Below are 20,172 nucleotides of genomic sequence, written 5' to 3'. Positions count from 1 at the left end.
AAAAAAAAAAAAAACTTGGGTGCAGAATCCCTGCTTCTGAGGCTATTTTGGAGTTGTCGTCTATTACCTGGACATGCCACACCTGAGCAAGACTCCTCCCATTCTAGCTCAACTTCCCACACTTGACTTTGTTTTGTCATTGCCTCCTGGCTTCCTGTGACAAAATGAGTCACATTCTGTCTTGCCAATCGTATTACAATTCTAATAATAGGGTACTTGGCTCACAATGAAGCACATGAGGTAGGAAAAGGAAATGGGTTTTTTTTTCTTTTATTATTGTGATCACTTATTATACACAAGTGCCAATTTAGTGTCTTCCTACCTAAAAATCTAATACACTCTGAGAATTGTGTCATTTGGTGTAGTCCCATGTTAATTTTACTTGATATATGGTGGTATTTCATAAACAACTATCCAATCTTTTCCCCAATGGCATCACTACCACCCAGGTTCATAAGTTGTAAGTGGCATCCTCGATACAACTGGTGTCAGCCAAAAATATGCCACAAGGTTAATTTTACTTGTCAGCTTGGTGCCATCATTGTGATATCAAATGCCAGGTGATTTTTACAGGTGAGCTTTTTGGCAGGCACAAGTGGCTCCTGCCTATAATCCTAGCTACTCAGGAAGCTGAAGTCTCAGCTCACAGTTCAAAGCCAGCTCAGACAGCAAAGTCTGTAAGACCTTTATCTTCAATTAACCACCAAAAACAAAAACAAGCAAAAACCAGATGTGGAGCTGTGGCCCAAGTGGTATAGCACTAGGGACAGCACCCAGGCCCCAAATTCATGCCCCAAGACCAGTATTAAAATAAAATAAAAGATGAGTTTGTCATTTAATGGGAGTAGCTTTATCCAATCAGGTTGAGTACTTAAGAAAAAAAAAAAACTGTGGGGAAAAGAGAATTCCCAAAAGAGGGACTGCTGTCTCCAGGCTGCCTTGGGACCTACTCCAGTGTGATCTTCAGTGTCCGCCCAGATACTCTGTGCTAAAGCCTTGTCTTCAGCATGTGCTTTAGGGAGGTGGTGGATCCTTCAGGATGGGGATCCTTTTGGCAGGCCCTTTGTTCTTTCTGGGATGTGAGTCCAGAGGGGTTGAGGAGACTCCTGCTCCCTTCTCTCTTCTCACTCCTACCATGTTTTGTTGCCTCACTACAATTCTAACCAATCATAGACTGAAACCTTCAAAACTATAAGCCTAATGAATTTTTCCTCTTCATAAACTGATTGTCTCAAGTATTCTGTTATGGTGCCAGAGAACTAGCTAAGAAAGGCTTGAGTTGGAATATGAAATCTGAGTTTCCAGCTTGCCCCATTGGCCTTTGTAACTCATTCCCCCCGCTCTCCTCTCTCTCTTTCTCTCTCTCCCTCTTCCCCCCCACATTCTACTTCACCAGTCTATCAGGCTGTTGTTCAACTCTTCACTCTCCTTGAAATAGAATCCTCACAGATGATTAGAGCTAATTTCCCAGTGTCCTTTGAGAAGCTGGGCCTGACTTGTCACCTTACTTCTTTTTGCAGAAAGAGCCCTACATAAAGGGTTCTACCCACTGACCCACACAGAGAACGTAGGTTTCTTTCTATTTTCATCTCATTATTGAATTGCCCCGTTTTGCAACACATTCTGATTAAATGCCTACTGGGTCATAAAATCATTTTGTCTTCTGCCTTTGTGGGATTTGGGGTTGGGAGGAGACTTTGTTTCTAACTAAAGTGTGTTCCCCAGCAATAGAAAGCCTTAGAGGCTGGCACCAATGCATCCCTGAAGAACACACCCAGCTTCTGCATTTCAGCTCACTGGACGGGGCCATAAGCCAGCTCTCATTTCTGTTTACACTCACCACTTTCCAACCAGGCTGCCTTTCTGTTCCTTAAACACTCTAAGTCATTCCCACTTTAGCAACCTCAGATTTGGAGTTCCTCCTTCTGAAGAAACTCATTAAAGTCAACTCCTTAGCAAGATGACCGTCCTAACTCATTTTACCCTTCTATTTTCTATAGAACATCTATAACCATCTCCAGATATATTCTTTTTCTTCCATTTGCTTACTACTTTTACGTCCATATAGTTCTACTTAAACGTAAAATCCATAAGAAGAGAAACTTCAGTTTTCTCATTTGGTACTGTTGTCTCTCTTTGGAAAGCATAAATAATCTGTTAGGGTGGGTGCCTGTGGCTCATGCCTGTAATCCTAGCTACTCAGGAGGCTGAGATCTGAGGATAGCAATTAAAGCCAGCCTGGACAGAACAGTCTGTGAGACTCTTATTTCCAATTAACCATCAAAAAGCCAGAAGTGGAACTGTGGCTCAAGAGGTAGAGCACTAGCTTTGAACCCAAAAGCTTAGACAGCAGCCAAGTTCTGAGTTCAAGTCCTAGGATGGGCACACATACACACAAAAGTTATTATCTCTTAATAAATATTAATGTTCATACTACTATGTATAGATTATATTTATATTTCTAACATAATTATGTTACATTAATATTTATCTCTTAATAAATATTAGCCAAATGAAAGATAGAGTATTCATTAAATCAGAAGCATTCTAACTAGTCACTTCAATAAATTATTTTCTTGAATAATAGGCTCATAATTATGGGTCAATTTAAATTTAAATTATAAATACGTTAGTCAAGAAAATACTAGCCTTTATAAGTATGAAAAGGGCACTTGAAAGTTTCTGTTTTATACACACATATCTATTCTTGTTTCCTTTACTTATCTTCTGGCATTCAGAAGCAGTGCAAGTTGCCATTCCTTTTGTCAGACAATGCAAGGAAATGGACCATTATCCCATTGAGGTGATGCACTCATACCCGCCTCCTCTGCCCAAATTGTCAGCTTGCATTATCCTTGTCCCTGGAAGTATATTTAGGACCTTGACTTGAAGACAGCATGGGGTATTTTTATTTTGGGGTCACAACTAAACACACTATTGTAACATATTTATAAGCACTCCTACTTTTTAGTTTGGTAATACTGGGGTTTGAACTCAGGGCCTTGCTCTTGCGAGGCAAGTGCTCTATCATTTGAGTCACAGCCCTTGTTTATACTAAATACGCGTTTGTAACAGAAATCCAGCAACCTTGAACAGGGATGTCAGTGGGTTAGCTAAATTAGCTTCTCTATGATCTCCTGAATGGGCTGTAAGAATATGTGCATCTATCTCTTCATTCTTATTGGCAGCACATTTTTAACACCAGGGAGAGTCTCCTTCTACTTTAACTTCACCTTTAGAATCTCATTTTTATATTTCAGCAAGTATTTGTCAAACGAGGACACTGTGTTAGTGACAATGTGTCAAACTAGGGAAACAAGTTCCTGTCCACACTGAGCAACACACACACAGTCTGTTGTGATTATTTCAAGACAGAAATGTTAAAGACCAAGATACACTTGGGAAAGAGCAGGTAATCCTCAATCTGATACTTCAGGTTAAAAATAACTGAAGTCTAAGCCAGGTGCCCATAGCTCATGTCTGTAATCCTAGATATTCAGGAGGCTGAGATCTGAATATCTGATCACAGTTCAAAGCCAGCCCAGGTAAGAAAAAGTCCATCAGGCTCTTATCTCCAATTGACTACCAAAAAAAGCCAGAAATGACACTGTGGCTCCAAGTGGTAGATCTCTAGTCTTGAGCATAAAAGCTCAGGGACAGCACCCAGGCTCTGACTTCAAGCCTTAGGACTGGCATGCACACACACACACACACACACACACACACACGCACGCACGCACGCACGCACGCACATATAACTAAAGTCTAAATATCCAGTAACACTGGTTTTCATTGTGTCTTAGCAGTTAAAGTTGTTCCATTAGCTAGTAACAACCAGTTACATTTTTATACCTACCAGAAAATAAAAAACGAAATTAAAAAGCTAAGTATATGGGGGATGTAACAATGAAGGGCTACATTTCCTAATACAACTTTAGACTTTCTCCACTACTAACAGATAAAATACTGTCACTAAACCATACCAAAAAAAAAAAACAAAACTATGGAAGACAGAGACACTGAACAGAGGAAGATAAGCAAGTATTTTGTAGTGGGAGCTGCCAAAGTCCCTCCTATTTCCCATTGGCCTCTACCAAACCTACACATACAAACTTCACTCCCCAAATGCCATAATACATCTTATTGTGGGGTTGTTTTCTGACCATCTGAGCTCTCTGCTTCCACGCAGGGCTGACTAGAAGAACCAAGAGTAAATGGCTGCTAGGATTGGTCTTCCACCATTGGCTCAGGGGAATTGACGCACTCGCAGTGCCTTGCCCCTTGGGATGATGCTGAGGCTCCCAGCCTGCGCTGGCTCAGTGCACCCCAACAAATCTGAGCTCTTGTTACAGTAGTCACAGGTTTCTTAAAGCGCTTGCTCTTCCTGTCTCACTTCCCCATTCCTCCGGCAATGCCTTCCGAGATTGCCTTCCAATCAAACTACGTGCACTCAAACCAGACTGCAGTTGTCAGATGTCACCTTCTGGAAGAATCCAAACTACGAAATACTGTGCACCCATGAGCCTTGGTAAATAAATATAAAATCCACAATACCCTCCCAGCCAAAAAAAAAGGGAAGAATATTTATCATGCACCTCATATATGTACAAACAAACAAACCAAAAACTATGTTTAGGTGGACATAAGGAATGAACCTAGAATTGGTTTAGCAATGTTGAGCAAAAGAATAACAGAACAATAAAAAAATTACTTTCATCTTTCATTCATTCATTTCCCAGAGAACCTAGTGATTTATGCCACTGTCTGGGTCCATTTGGGAAAGTAGACACACACACACACACACACACACACACACACACACACACGTGTGTCTATATGTATGGATTCTGACATTGAGGAGAAAGGAGAAGCCAGGGAATTCTTTCAGTGTCTCTCTAACCTCCCTAAAAATGGGAATTTGCCAGATGCCAGTGGCTCACGCCTGTAATCCTAGTTACCTAGGAGGCTGATCTGAGGACCAACCAAAACCTTTAGGTAGGAAGATGAATCTGCAATGCCTTTCTTCCATGCAGAGCCATGCAAATAAGCTGATTTGTCTGTGCCCTGTCAACTAGGGTGTGATCAGAGCTTTAGTGTTGGGTTCCACTGATTACCAGATGTGTGATCTCAGTCAACTTTCAACACCACTCTGTATTTCCATTTTCCCTCTGGTAAACAGCAAGAAGGTAGTAATCCCTCCTCATTCATTGCTATAAGAAATGAAATGATCTAATTTTAATGCTTTGAACAGTTCTTGATTCAAAACTATTTGATACATGTTTATTACCCTTATCATGAGTTTGGGGAAATCAGGCTTGAACACAGTGTGAAATGGTTCAGAACAGGATAAAATTAGAGACAATGAACAGCTGATACAGCCACTTAGGAAGAGGGACAGAAGGACAGGACACTGGAAATGGGAACACAGTGTCCTGTCATGGAGGCAGGAGACTTAGTAGTAGATGAGGATGTTTGGAAGGAGGGTAGTCAGCTGACTTACCATCAAATTCTTGTTCCCCATTGGTTAGCCATAGTCTCAATTTCCTCATTTGTAAATTGGGGAAAATAGTTTCCATTGTCTTCCACATACCAATTTGTTAGCAAACAGCAAACCAAACCTGAGTGTTTCCCGACTAACCTTCTTCTGTTATGGTCCAAGTTCACCGTCCATGCCACCCTCACTATGTCTCTACTGTGGTTCAAACTCCACTACAGCCTAAATGTTGGTGGTATGGCTGAAGGACAGGCTAAGAGCAAGGGCATCCACTGTCAACGGCCCTGGTCTCTTCGGGTACAACTGGCATCAGCCCACAGAAGCTTTCAGTTCTACCTGGATGGGATGCTACTTGGAGACAGATGAGAAAGGTTCAGGTCTGACAAGAGATAAGTCACCAGGAAAGAGGGAGACTGTCCTGTGGGCTCCATCATGGGTAGGAAGCCAGGAAAGGGCCCCTAAGAATCCACATTTCTTCCATCTACTGCTAAGAAGCAGGTGTCCTGCTTTTACCCTCACTATTCTGCTACTTGGGCCAAGCAAAGACAGAATAAAATTACAGGCTCCTAGGTACAATAGAAATTTCTGGAAGCAACACTCTTATTCCCATTTTGTTTTGTGTTCTTCCTCTGTATTTCCTAAGACTGTGGGCAGATCCTCAGGACCCCCTTCTCTCTCCCCATGTCAGTGCTCAGAAAGAGGAAGTCATCAATCAGCACAATGCATCCTGCTGTCTCTACCAGGGAAATATTCCTAAGAAAACAGACAAGCACTTTTTGCTCAGGAGAAAATTAAGAGCTCTGTTTGCATGACCTAAGATGGGAGCCAGCAGCCATGTGTGACCTCTGAGAGTTGAAAAGGAGACACGTGTGATTTGAGACCTGGCATAAGTACACAGTACACAACAAACTGAAAAGGTTAGTCTGGAGAATTGATGTAAAAAATAACCCAGTAAATTTAATATTGGTAAAAACATTAAGGAATAATACTTTCAATAGGTTGGGTGAAATAAGCCACATTAATAAAAGTCAAATCACCCATATATACATACATATATATGAATATGTTAAATATAGACATGATTGTAAAGAGAAATACATTAAATAGAGATATTGAATATATGTATAATGTATAGGTATGGAGAGGAGAGAGAGAGAGAGAGAGAAACTCAGTCCTGAGAACCAGACCTCAGGCTTTTGCATGTTGGAGGCTAGGGCTCTATCATTCAACTACCACATCCTTCCTCTTTTTACTTGTTTTTTTTTTAACATAACTACATAATGTGGCTAATTCTTTCTTTGGGGCTGTGCTGGGTTGAGAGTGCAGAACTTGTAAATAGCCCCGGATGGTTCATGATGGGAGGTCATCTCAGCACACCACTCTACTTGAGAAAGCACATGCCTTAGATTCTCCAGTCTGAATTGTTACTTTTGGGGACATAAAGAATAGGCAGATCCTCTTGCCTAAAAGGAAGGAGACAGACAGTGCCTTCCTACACTTGCAATCTTGGGTGCCCGGATTCGGCAGCTCCTCCTTAGAGAAATGCTTTTGGAGTCAGGACTATGTATATATATCCCGGAATCCTTCTTCATCATTCTTGCTCTTGAAAAAACTCCTTTTTAAAATGCTTCATAGACTGCTTTTGTAGGACAATTGATTATGAGTATGCAGAGGGAGAGGCTTGTTTTGAGTCACTATACTCTGATCTCCACACACATACACAAATCCTCTCACTGTTGGGGCAGGAAATAGCAGTCTCCCCCTTTGATAGACCCGGAAACGAAAGCACAAAGACAGAAGCCCCTTGTCCAAGGTCGCACAGCTAGCAAGTGACAGAGGCTGGAACAAATGATGCTGCCTTTGCTTTTGTTTTGGTAACTAGTACTTAATGCTGATTAAGGATTTAGCCTTTTCTGTGGTCAAATACTCTCCCCCTACGGCACTTGCTTTCTAGACACATAGTAGGACCAGCAACACACACTGTGCCTCTCAAATATGAGTAGGTTGATGCAACCAAAATAAGTGAAGTCAAAAATCCTTAGTCCATCATCTCGAAATTGAACTGGGAATGGAAAGCTGTAAAAGCTTAAGCAGGCCGGCTCTGGCTAAATAGGAAGACAACTTCTAAGAGTGTCTTTGCAAATCTGGAAAGTTCTGTATCTGATCCTCATGAGACATTCAGACAATGAATAATCATTTAAAAACAGGATAAACCCAACTGTTGAGACAGCTTGAACTCTTTGAGCTACAGATAAGGATGAACTCACTAGCAATAAAAATTATGAATGATGGAAATATCACAAGGGGAAAAATGAGTGTAGAAGTCGCTTTTGAGAAGATGTCAGGTTGATTCCATCCTTAAGAGTAGGATAAGGGGAAATGCCTTCCTCTTCTCAGGAAAACTCTATTAGTATCAACCAAAGAAGAAGAGGTACCACAGCACCCCAGAGCAAAAGTGCCCCTCACACCCCCAGAACAGACTTACCCAATAGTTGAACATCAACGGGGATGGCAGCAATCAAAGCCAGGAACAGGTACAGCCACATGGCCCACAGTGTCTCCTTATCTTCTGCTGATGGAGAAGACGGAGGAAGGACAGACACAAACCAGCCAGGCCCTGGTGCCCCGTTGCCTGGGGTCTCAGAGATGCCCGGCTGAAAAGCAGTGCTGAGTTATCTCTCCCTTTTAAATGGCTCCTGGATTTAGGAAAACCCTCCAATAAGGAGATATCCTGTCACATGAGGTTGGTTAGCAAAACAGGAATTCAAAGTTACAAACTTTGCTTGGTAAGCTAACTTCTGAGAAGAGCAGGCACAGGGGAAGGGGAGAGAGGCACACGTGTGGGAGAAGGCTGCGGGTGGGGGAGGAGAGGCCAGGGCCTGCCTGGGGTGGCCAGCCAGGCCTGTGGGAGGGTGGAGGGGACACACCAGGGCCTGTGGCCTGATGGGCCCGCTGGGTGGAGGCTGGGTGGGGCCAACCTGGCAGGCTACTCACTACCTGGGCAGGAAAACTGGGGCTCCCCTGTGCATTCAAAGGTCTCCCTACAGACAAAAGCAGATACTAAACTGGTGAAGTCTCCTGGAAGAAATAGTCACCAGAGGGGTGATACTGATGGATCTGTCTCTCTGATTCCCTTCCTCCTCCTCCTCCTCCTCTCCTCCTCCTCCTCCTCCTCCTCCTCCTCCTCCTCCTCCTCCTCCTCCTCCTCCTCCTCCTCCTCCTCCTCCTCCTCCTCCTCCTCCTCCTCCTCCTCCTCCTCCTCCTCCTCCTCCTCCTCCTCCTCCTCCTCCTCCTCCTCTCTATCTCTCTCTCTCTCTCTCTCTCTCTCTCTCTCTCTCTCTCTCAACACAAGGGATATGCAGAAAAGCCTTGCTTTCCAGGCTCAACCAGTAGCTCCTCTTCAAGACCGGTGTGTCCTCTTGCTGGGAAAAGAAAATCTGGTCTTCTGGCTTTTGTGGCAAGTTACCAGATCTTTCACTAAACACAATACTTTAACCACCAGCAACTTTCCTTTTAAGAGATGAATGAAGAACATTTTGAAATAGAACTTGATTAGATAGCTGTTGTCAACCTATAAACCAGAGTGTGAGAAATAGTGGTTACTCAAATGAAAGCTTCAGGAAATGTATTTTTTTTGAAATTTTAGTTTTTCTTTAGTGTTTTGTGATAAAGTTATATGCTTTACTTTCTAATAAGAATTGTAATGCATTTCCCTCGTTGATTTTTTTTTTCCCTTTATGACTAAAGTTTACTGCACATTTTACTTTTTTTTTTTTTTTTTTTTTTTTTTGGCCAGTCCTGGGCCTTGGACTCAGGGCCTGAGCACTGTCCCTGGCTTCTTCCCGCTCAAGGCTAGCACTCCGCCACTTGAGCCACAGCGCCGCTTCTGGCCGTTTTCTGTATATGTGGTGCTGGGGAATTGAACCTAGGGCCTCGTGTATTCGAGGCAGGCATTCTTGCCACTAGGCTATATCCCCAGCCCCACATTTTACTTTTTAACAATACTGGTTCCCATTTTTTTTAACATTCTAACTATAAGGTTATTCTGATAGAAAGAAAAAAACTAAGAAACATAGGACAAAAAAAAATGTTTCTTTTACTCTAATCCTAGGCTTGACCAGCAAACAGCAGGAAACAAAAATTATTTCATTCTAAAACATTGTTTCAATGATTTATCATGAAAAAAAATGATCTTAGTGCACATCTCAAGCTGGCCTCAAACTCATCCATCTTCTCTACTTAATTCTAACTGTTGGGGTTATAAGCATGAATTACAATGCCTGATTCAAAATGGAGCAGGAGGAGGAGGAGGATTATTTATGGCTATTAAATCAACCATACTTTTCAAAGAATTTCACCAAATGTATATTTATAGTAATTTTATTTGATCTTTCATTCTGCAGTGTATAGGACTTGCAAATTCTAGAGATGAGGTCCGCTCTTGAGCTACATCTCAGTATAGTGACCAGTGACCAGGGAAGGAAATAGAAATGAACTGAATTATCTACTTTCACACTCAAGGCTTTTTTTTTTCTTTTCTTTGCATGACACACATATGTCATTTTGCACTGGTGTGATTAGAAAGAAGAACGAGCAGTAAGACCTGTGGCCTTGGAGCTGTACCTCAAAGGACCTCTCCTCATGGGCTTTCCCTTATTGAAATGGAGATCTGTCAGGCTAAAAGAGGTGATCGAAATATAACTCTTAAGAGTGTGTTGGGGTGGGGGAGGAGCAACCTCTTTGATGATGGTGGAGTAGGAGTCACTTGGGGATTCCATTCTCCACCCCAACCAGCAGCAACTTCCTGAAGGAGCTATGTTGGAATTCCAGGACTAGTCAGACACTTGGAACCTCCAAGGAAGAGCTCAATAGACAGGCTAGATTTCAACTTTTCAGTAGTCGGGGCTGCCATCCTGCATGCCCCTTCCTCCATCTCCCACCCTCCATGCCTCATCCTCTATCATGAGTCCTCCATCCATCCTCCCTCATATAGCTGTGACAGCATAAACACATTCCCGCTGAAGCTGGCCAGAACCAAGGTAGACAACATGTTGCATGTGCCAAAGGAAAAGTTGGTGCTTTCATTTGCTTTCTTACTTCCATTCAACCAAATACTGGAAGTTCCAGCAGGAGGAATTAGGAAAGAAAAACAAATGCAAAGCCATCCAGATTGGAGTGGAAGGAGAAAAGTTTTCTCCATCTACAGATGGTATGACTTTATACAAAGAAAGTCCTAAAGCTTCTGTAGCCATTTCTCCATGGGCCAGTGCAAGGGACAATATTGAAAATAGATATGTGTACACAATGTTCATAGTAGTACTAATACAGGAGCCAAAAGTAGAAGAAACTTGGGTATTAGGAAGTAAATGTGTAAACTAAACATGATATTTATGGTGGAAAATTATTCATCCATAAAAAGAAATAAGCTGGGTACCAGTGGCTCACTACTGTACTTCTAGCTACTCAAGAGGCTGAGATCTGAGGATCACAGTAAAATCACTGAACTGTATAAAGGATATAGTGATACATTTCATGTTACACTTTACCACAGTTTTCAAAATCCAACTCTGTCCTGCTCTTCTACCAAGTTTTGGTTCTGGTTTTTGGTAGGCTATTAATGACATTGGTTGTTTTTATCAGTTCTTCCTTTAAGCTAAACTAAAAGGAAATCCTCATGTGTTATCCTGGTGGAACCATTGCCGAACTATTCATTTCCTGCTCGGCCTTACACCCACTCCATAATGCAAACTGTTGCTTCGTTTTGAAATAGTTCGCAGAAAGTTAGCCCAACAGATTCTTTGGTAACCTATTGCACACAAACCATGGAAATGTTGAGGGGAATCTTCCCAGATATTGCAATAGTGTGAGTCACACAATTCGTGTGTAACGGCATTAGGTCTGAAAAAATGTAAAAGCCTTCATTTTACAGTGTTGCATTCCTTAAAATTGCTAAGGATGATCGGAGCCTTCGGAGGCAGATGGATCAGAGCAGTGGGTGTCAAAGGCTTTGGGGGGCTGTGGCAATTCTTAATTCAAGTATGGCCTGGTGCCAATGGCTCACACCTGTGGTTCTAGCTATTTCAGAAGCTGAGATCTAGCAGATCTAGGTTCAAGCCCTATCCTGAAAGAAAACAAAAAAGCAAGGCTGGAAAGGGGGAGGAGGGAGGGGGGGAATGAGGGACGAGGTAGCAAACAGTACAAGTAATGTATCCAATGCCTAACGTATGAAACTGTAACCCTCTCTGTACATCAGTTTGATAATAAAAATTTGAAGAAAAAAAAAAGCAAGGTTGGAGGCATCGCTCAAGTAGTGTACCCAGACAGGAGCAAGAAACCTGAGGGAAGGCGTGAGACCCTGAGTTTAAATGCTTGCCTTGTTACTCTGGAATATGGAATGCTAACACTATTTTTTGAAAATGGGTGGAAAGCGTGGACACCATCTTCTCTTTCCTGCCTTTATAGGAAATGCTTTCAATTTTTCTCCATTTGCTATGATTGGCTACATGTTTTCATGTACAGTCATTATTACTCTTTGGTATGTATCTTCGATTCCCTGTTCTCCAGAGCATTTATTATGGAGGGATGTTGAATTTATTGAGAAATTTTCCCACATCTACTCAGGTGATGGTGTGATTTCTGTCTATTCTCTCCATCCTTTTTCAAAACAGTGCTTGAACTCCTTATTCTAAGGTAATAAGACAAGAGAACATAACAGATGGGATACAAATAGGGGAGATATCAAATTACCTGTATTTACAGATGATAGGATCCATATTTTCAAGATCCTGAAGACCCACCAAAAATAGAAAAACATGATCAGATAAGTATGTTCCACAAAGTACCAAGATTCTCCATCTTGACCAATGACCAGATGCTACTGTACATGCCTTCCATCCCACTCGCCTGCCATCACAAAGTATAAGGGACGTGCCAGTGGCTGGGTGGAGCTGCTCACACCTATCATCATCCAAGTGACACAAGGAACCACACAGAGAGGGATTCCAGTCAGGACAGCCTGAGCCTCTGGGTCAAAAACCAACCAACACCAAACAAGGCTTAGAAGGTGGCTCAGTGGAGCACCTGCCTAGCAAGTGCAAGGCCTTGTGCTCATATCACAGTGCTGACAAGAAAACAAAAAGAAAAACAAACACAAACCCGTTGTCTAATGTATAAGAGGTACTCAAATTTGTAGGATTGATGAGTTGAATAGCTATGCCCCATTGAACGCATAAGATGATGCTAAGTGAAATGAACTCCATGTTATGGAAACGAGTGTTATATCACTGTTGTAATTACTTTCAACATGCCATGTGAAACCACAGCTTCTATTGTTGATGATCCTCTTGTATCCCCTTCCTGTGGTTGTACCTGCACTATCACTGTATCTCATCTGAGTACACTGGATACTGTATATACTGGTATTATAACTAAGGAAGTGAAAGGGAATATCAAAATCAAGAGACACAGGATAAAAAGACAAACGACTCCAAAAGCAATACATGCAAAACCATTTGGTGTAAACCAACTGAACAACTCATGGGGGGAAAGGGGGAAGGGGATGGGGGAATGGGGGAAATGAGGGAGGAGGTAACAAACAGTACAAGAAATGTACCCAAGGCCTAAAGTATGAAACTGTAACCTATCTGTACATCACTTTGACAATAAGAAAAGAAAAAAGAAAAAGAAAAAAATAAGTGTAATAAATGCAGTGAAAGAGAAAAAAAGTGAGTTCAGAAAACCTTCAGAATAAATATGATAATACCTATACATACTTTTGTAAATAGCCAATTTTTTATGTCTTCTGTGTTCAGAACATGATTAAGCACAAGTGCTCTCGTTTCATTTCCCATGGATTTACTGCCCAATCTGAGGGCAGGCTCCTTTCTAGGATCTGCCACAACCTGAGGGCATGCTCCTTTCTAGGATCTGCCACTCACACCAGTAATTTGACTACTCTTCATGTATTTAGACCAGATTAGTAAAGAGTTCTGCAGAAGGGCAACAGACACAGGCAGTCAGGACGAAAGAAACAAGCATTGTGACAAAAGATTTGCTTAGTATCTCCATTTTAATTAAATAATACAAATAACCATGCTGGAAAATGAAATGATTCCAGGTTTATAAAGTGAATTTTTTTCTTTTATTGTTTTTTTAATACCTTCTATGAGGTATGTAACTATTTTTAGGCACCAGAGCTTATAAGGAAATGAACTATTCTTTATTTGAAAATCTAATTTAATGTATTTGAAATCTTATGAAGATGTAATGCTATGATATATTTACTCAGTCAAGTCCTGCAGCAAGATGATTTATTATGTTGTGCGTAATAATTCATTGCACACAACATAATGATTCATTAAGCAAGAAGCACCATGTCTTGTCTCTTAGCAGGCATACACCAAAACCCTTCATTTCTTCTTTTTCTATGCTTTATTGTAATCGCCACTCAGTGCAATAGTGTACTTATAGCAAAAGCCAGACTATAACATCCACACATTGAAATTTCATGCACCAACTTTTCAACAGAAAATACACAAAAGTTTTTTAGCCAATTTTTATAAAATACCATATGATTCCATATTAGTCTGATCAGAGATAATTTTTAGGTATATGACCTTAATGAACTTGGTACCTCTGGGCTTCAAATTTTAGTTGGAATAAAAATATCATTATGTTTGTATGACTAGCCTATTACATATTTGGTCTTTTTATGTATACTTTTATGCAACATAAACTTTTTACTAAAGCAGGAAACCATTAGAAACTTTAAGAACTGCAATGTGATTTTAGATGCATATTTCTCAATCACACAATGATTAAGTGATCAATTATCACTATAACTTTCAGTAATGTCTATTAAGGACTATAAACTTTGAACTTTAAGAACATATGTACAATCGTTAAATTAGATTTTCACTATTTTTCCTCCTATACAAAACATTTTGTATATGCCTTCATTATTTGTAGAAAGTGCTAACCACTTCCCCAAACATCAGGTACATTCATACTCAAATATTAGGTACAAAAATGCACTCATGTATGTACTGTTAATGAATTCCTATATATAAAGATAAATATATATTCATGTAAAGCATGTTCACACTTAGAGATGTTATGAATTAATCACTTGGCTATAAGCATTGCTTGATTTTTTAAAAAGCTATCCTGGAAGACAATTAGAAAATATTTGTTATATATGTTTAAGTTATAAGTATCGTGAATACACATAAAATTGTCAGGTTAAGATAAAGATACCTTGCTTAACAAGATCCTCTTATGCTTTGTATAGTTCTTTTTTTTTTTTTTTTTGCCAGTCCTGGGCCTTGGACTCAGGGCCTGAGCACTGTCCCTGGCTTCTTCCCGCTCAAGGCTAGCACTCTGCCACTTCAGCCACAGCGCCGCTTCTGGCCGTTTTCTGTATATGTGGTGCTGGGGAATCGAACCTAGGGCCTCGTGTATCCGAGGCAGGCACTCTTGCCACTAGGCTATATCCCCAGCCCTCCTCTTATGCTTTGTTCTGAGGAATTTTTGCAACAATGAGGAACCCAAGTATAGTGAGCACTTTGGCCTTTAGAAAGTGCTCTAGGGAAAACAATGGAAGGGGTGACACGGATTGAGATGCACTGTACTCATAATTTGACTATTGAACTCAAACTTCTTTGTACAGATATTTAAAGATAATTTAAAAACATTTTTAATCACCTGGAAACTAGATTGTCAAAATAAATTTGTGTGTGTACTCATCTTGGGGCTTGAACTCAGGGATTGGGTTCTGCCCCTGAGCTTTTGTGCTCAAGGCTAATGCTCTGTCACTTGAGCCACAGCTCCACTTCTGTCTTTTTGGTGGTTAATTGGAGTCTTGCGGACTTTCCTGCTCAGGCTGCCTTTAAATTGTGACCCTCAGATCTCAGCCTCCTCAGTAGCTAGGGTGACAGGCACGAGCCATCGAAGCCCAGCCTGTGATATCTTATTTTTTAAGTGCTCTAGTTGAGGTTGGAGAAGTATCCATCCATAGAGGGTTACTAAAATGTGTGGGTGAGCTCAGTCGCTTCTCTCTTGCAAGCATGCAGAATGTTCACCTGTAACAGGGTGACACGTGATGAGAAATCTGAGACGACCTTAAGATCTTACGTATTACTTTCCACAAATGCAAAGTTTAAATTATGAACCTCTCTAGGTGAACAGGGAGAGGAAAAGAATAAAACAGGGAAAAAAAGGTTTAAAATGCATATAGTTACTTGTTTCTGAGGTGTGAGGTGCCATTAACATTCTTAGTGTTAATATTACCGTCCTAAGAGCATCCCTTATCCCTATAATCCTTTCCACCCTACTAACGTAGTACTAGGTTTATGTTTGTCATCCAGGTGTAGGAACTGAGCCTACGGTGGTTAAGGAACTTGGCCCAAATAATAAAGTTAGCAGGCATGCTTTTAACAAAAGTGGGAATGGATTGTCTCTTACACTGGGAGAAAAACCATAAACCAGAGTGCAAGCAAGCCTGGGGAATTTGGTGGAGAGTAGGGGAACACACAAGGACAAGGACCCATTCTTAAGCTGTTTGTTTCCACAGGTCATGGAGAGACGTGGCCACAGAAATGAGCACATGGAGCTTTGCCCCTAGTACGCATGCACCCTCAGCCCTCAGCCCATGGAGAGCCTGGGTGTGAATGGATGTGTCACCACAGGTGGAAGGCAAATCACACAATTACATTTATAACTGGTTTAGAATACCAAGATACCCCTGGCATCATATGTACCACATACAACACTTCTGTCATACTTGCAGGTCAAACTTATCACCTTAAATAAGGTTTATACTTTTAATTTTATTTTTCCCTTTTATATGTATATCTCTTTTTACCTCTTTTTGTTATTTTTTCAAGTAGTGATACAAAGAAATTTGAACTCAACATGTCAGTTTATGAGTACTACAGTGTTTATAAGGCACCAAATTCCAACAATAAATTGTTCTTGTACTGTGACATCTACTTCTTCGATTTATGGTTTCTATTATAAAATTTTATCTAGATCTTATGGCTGTACTTTGACTTCATTACACTAAATAACACTCGTGTTTGTAGTTCATATCAGCACAATTCAGCCTTAAACTGAGTCAGGTACCTGTCACACTAAATTGCTTTTCATGTCTAAATCAGTCTGAATTCAAAGCAAGGCCTATGTAGGGAAAACAATATGGATCTACATTTGAAGTAAACCCTAAATCTACAGCTTTCAGAGTTTTCTGTGTGTGTGTGTGTGTGTGTGTGTGTGTGTGTGTGTGTGCCAGTACTGTGGTTTGAACTCAGGGTCTAGGCACTGTTCCTTAGCCTTTTTTTGCTCAAAAGCTGAGGCTCTTCCACTTGAGCCATGGATCCCTTCTATTGTTTGGTGATTAATCGGAAATAAGTCTCATAGACTTTCCTGCCTGGGCTAGCTTCCAATCATGATCCTCGGAGCTCAGTCTCTTGAGTAGCTAAGACTACAGGTGTAAGCCACCAGCCTCCAGCTCAGTTTTCAGATGTTTTAAACAAGTGTAATCTAAAATGCATTCATTCACATGGGATCTATCTTAACACCAATTTTAATCTGTTCATCCTGTGCTCTTGTTTATATAAATCATCTGTAAAATCTCACTTTTTAGCTGTCGTGGAAGGAAAACATGTTCCCATTTTTTTAAATATACTTTAAAGTATTTTTAGAAAAAACACATTATACGCAACTCATTAAAATTAATTCACCAAGATGCAACCACTAACATGTTCTAAAGGCCCATGGGGACCAGCTTGTAAAACTATGACTTTGCTTAAATCTAGCATCATTTGTCCATATCAAAACAGATAACACAGATCAGCTAGCTTAAAGAAAAGGGTTTTTTTCTCTCCATCTATTCTTCATTCTTTATACACTGCAAATGGTTATGATTACAAATGTGCATATAAGCATCAAAAAGGTCTTCCTATCTTACAAGTTTTCCTCTTAAAATGGAGATGTTTCAAAGGAAGAGAAAGGCCTGAGTTTAGTTAGGTAATTGAAGTAAACAAAGGAGACAGTCACTAACACATTTTTACAAAGGCCTAAAATAGGTGTGATAGTCCCCAGGACAATGATTAAACTAAGCCTCACAAACACAAAGGGCAAATCCTGCAGAAGGATGCCCAAAGTGCCAAGAAGAGGGTTCTGGGGAGTGAATATTATCCGAAGGAGAGAAATAAAACTGAATAGATAGACTGGGTACAGCCAGCCCGACTTGTACACGGCAGGGTGACCAGCCACACGCACCATTTCTATAGTATCAGACCACAGCAGGAAGCTCCACAGGAATAGATCCCCACGGACATCTCTCTGAGACATTGTCCTTAGGATTCCAGAGTGAAAGAAGGGCTCCTGGGGTCCAGTTACTGTGTCAATCCGGCTCTGCGGCTGTGCCTCCGAGGTGGTCTTACCGGCCTGGGAAAGTGCTGGGTTCTCTTCCTTTTTACTCACTTGATCCGTCACAGTCTTTATCTGTTGCAAAGAACTCGTATGGATGTATGCGTCTTCAGAACCTGCAATAAATTGATTTATTCACATTTTAATATGTAAAATGTAATATTCGTTCATTTAAGTGTTATTAAGCCAGGTTAAGTGTTATTAAGCTCACACCTGTAATTCCAGCACTCAGAAAACTGAAGCAGGAGAATTGTGAGTTTGAGACAAGCATGGGCTGCATAGTGAGGCCCTGTATTAAAAGTAAAGAAACTAGACAGACACATAAATAGATAGAAAATAGATAATACATCAGATAGGCAGATAGATAGGCAAATACGTGCACACATACATAGTGCAAATATATACATACAGATATAGTGCACATACATATATAAATACATAGTGTTGTGACATACAATCCAAACTTGAAGTGGAAATAAAACTATACATGTTTTCTACTGGAGACACATGGAAAATAACAATACACTGAAAAAAATACAGAAGTAGAGAAGGTTCTTCCTTTATTTTGTTCATTTTAGCAAGTCTATTTGTGTGCAGCATGCTTCTTGATCATTACCATCTCTACACCATTCTCCCCCTTCTCAGAGCAGCCTTACTAATTTGCCTTGTGTGAAAAAGGTTCTTGGTGCCTAGATATGGCTCCTGAGTCATGCCTACCATTCCATTATAACAGCCATTCGGGGGTATTGAACTTAGCGCTACTACAGGCATTATTTTGTTTATCCTCTAGACATTCTAAGCAGCCTGAGGCTCATGTAGTTAATGATGCTGGGATTGAACTGACTGTTAGGAATGGACGGAGAGGAACTAGTGCCTAGATCTGGTTGACTCCAGCTGACAAACCCTTAATTTTACAGCTGCTATTACCTCGAGGCAAGATATCATGAGCTAATTATAAAGCATAGGAGTATCATAAAAACTAAAAGTTCACTAGTCCAACATCATCATTTTTGTTATGGGGATCACCACACCCCAGTTCTCTGGGTGGAGAGCTTGGTGTTGAGGGGCAGGGAGTCTATTTGACTTCTCGAGGATCCTAGGGAGGAGCAACAGGCTCAATTCAAGGTTTGCGAAGTTGATCAGTGAGAATTGGTTAGTATAGAACACCTGTACCCAGCCATCAGCCTTCATTGTCAACGTATCAGTCATCTGACCACAGGGCACATTGAATGTAAGGCCATTGCAATGTGTATATAGCATGCAGCCCCAACCCAATGGGCATTATTTTCATACACGCAAGTGATAACAGCTTTCTTTTTCAAACATTTACCCTCTTATACCGCTCTGTTGCTAAGAATATATTGGCCTTGACTAATTTACCCAGCAAACATGCTGAGCTGCCATATTGTCTGATAAGACAGAACTTAAAGAAAGTCATTGGATTAAATAGTTCTAAAGGTCAAAATGGCAGAGTCAATAAAAAAAATGTGTTGAACTGTATTGAGCTGAAAGTGAAAATATTTAGTTACATTTTGATTAATGACCAATCAGTCAAACGCTTGGCTATACAACAAGCATTGGTTGTTTTACCAATCATTAGCTAGTTTTGAAAATTAAGCCAGGTCCCTGTAGTTTACACCTGGAATCCTAGCCACTTGAAGAGCAGTTACTATTGTATTTGAGTTTTCAAAGCAGTGCAGGCAGAAAAATACTCTCTGAGACCTCCTTCTCAACAAAGAGCTAGACCAGGTGGCATGTGTGCTATCTTGGCTACTCAGGAGTATAACATTGGTGGACATTGCCCAGGTGCTCCCTTAACAGGAAACAAGATTGTATATGAAAATAACAACAAATAGCAGGGCTATAGGCATGACTCAGTGGTAAGAGAACTTACTTAGGAGGTGATGCACCCTGAGCCAATCAAAATAAGTAAATAAATAAATAAACTTGAACTGAGTACCTTTATAAACTAAAAAAAAGAAGTTCTTATTTAATGAAATATTACTTCTGGCTTGAATCATTCATAACTGTATATATACCAGAACCCTTAACCCTTAGAAACCTCTTTACTTTAGAATTCTCGATGGCCTGCATGGGTATTGTTCTAGCACAATAGTCAAAGAAGGCAGAAAAATATATACTAACAGACTGTTATTAAGAGGAGGAAGAAGAAGAAAACTTTTCTTAAGTGTGCTATGGTCTACAGAACTTTCCTTCCCTCTCTTAGTAGAAAAAGCCATGTGAATGAA

The 20,172-nt window shown here is 40.6% G+C and overlaps 2 protein-coding genes across 2 annotated transcripts in view; both read right to left on the bottom strand.

Moving 5' to 3' along the window:
• The window catches only part of Mrc1 (mannose receptor C-type 1), a 77,553-nt gene extending 69,503 nt beyond the window's left edge, over positions 1–8,050 (bottom strand). The window contains exon 1 of the mRNA XM_048367768.1: positions 7,980–8,050. Coding sequence (XP_048223725.1) covers positions 7,980–8,040 — 61 coding nt within the window. The 5' untranslated portion in view covers positions 8,041–8,050. The remainder of the gene's footprint in view (positions 1–7,979) is intronic.
• Positions 8,051–17,470: 9,420 nt separating this feature from the next.
• Tmem236 (transmembrane protein 236) overlaps positions 17,471–20,172 on the bottom strand; it is a 35,917-nt gene continuing 33,215 nt past the window's right edge. Inside the window, exon 4 of the mRNA XM_048367788.1 lies at positions 17,471–18,039. Within this exon, the coding sequence (XP_048223745.1) occupies positions 17,471–18,039 (569 nt within the window). The remainder of the gene's footprint in view (positions 18,040–20,172) is intronic.

The sequence above is a fragment of the Perognathus longimembris genome, chromosome 18, assembly GCF_023159225.1.
Source record: "Perognathus longimembris pacificus isolate PPM17 chromosome 18, ASM2315922v1, whole genome shotgun sequence".
In the NCBI taxonomy this organism is placed as follows: Eukaryota; Metazoa; Chordata; class Mammalia; order Rodentia; family Heteromyidae; genus Perognathus; species Perognathus longimembris.
The sequence above is the reverse complement of the archived record's forward strand: the minus strand, read 5'-3'. Positions and strand labels throughout refer to the sequence as shown.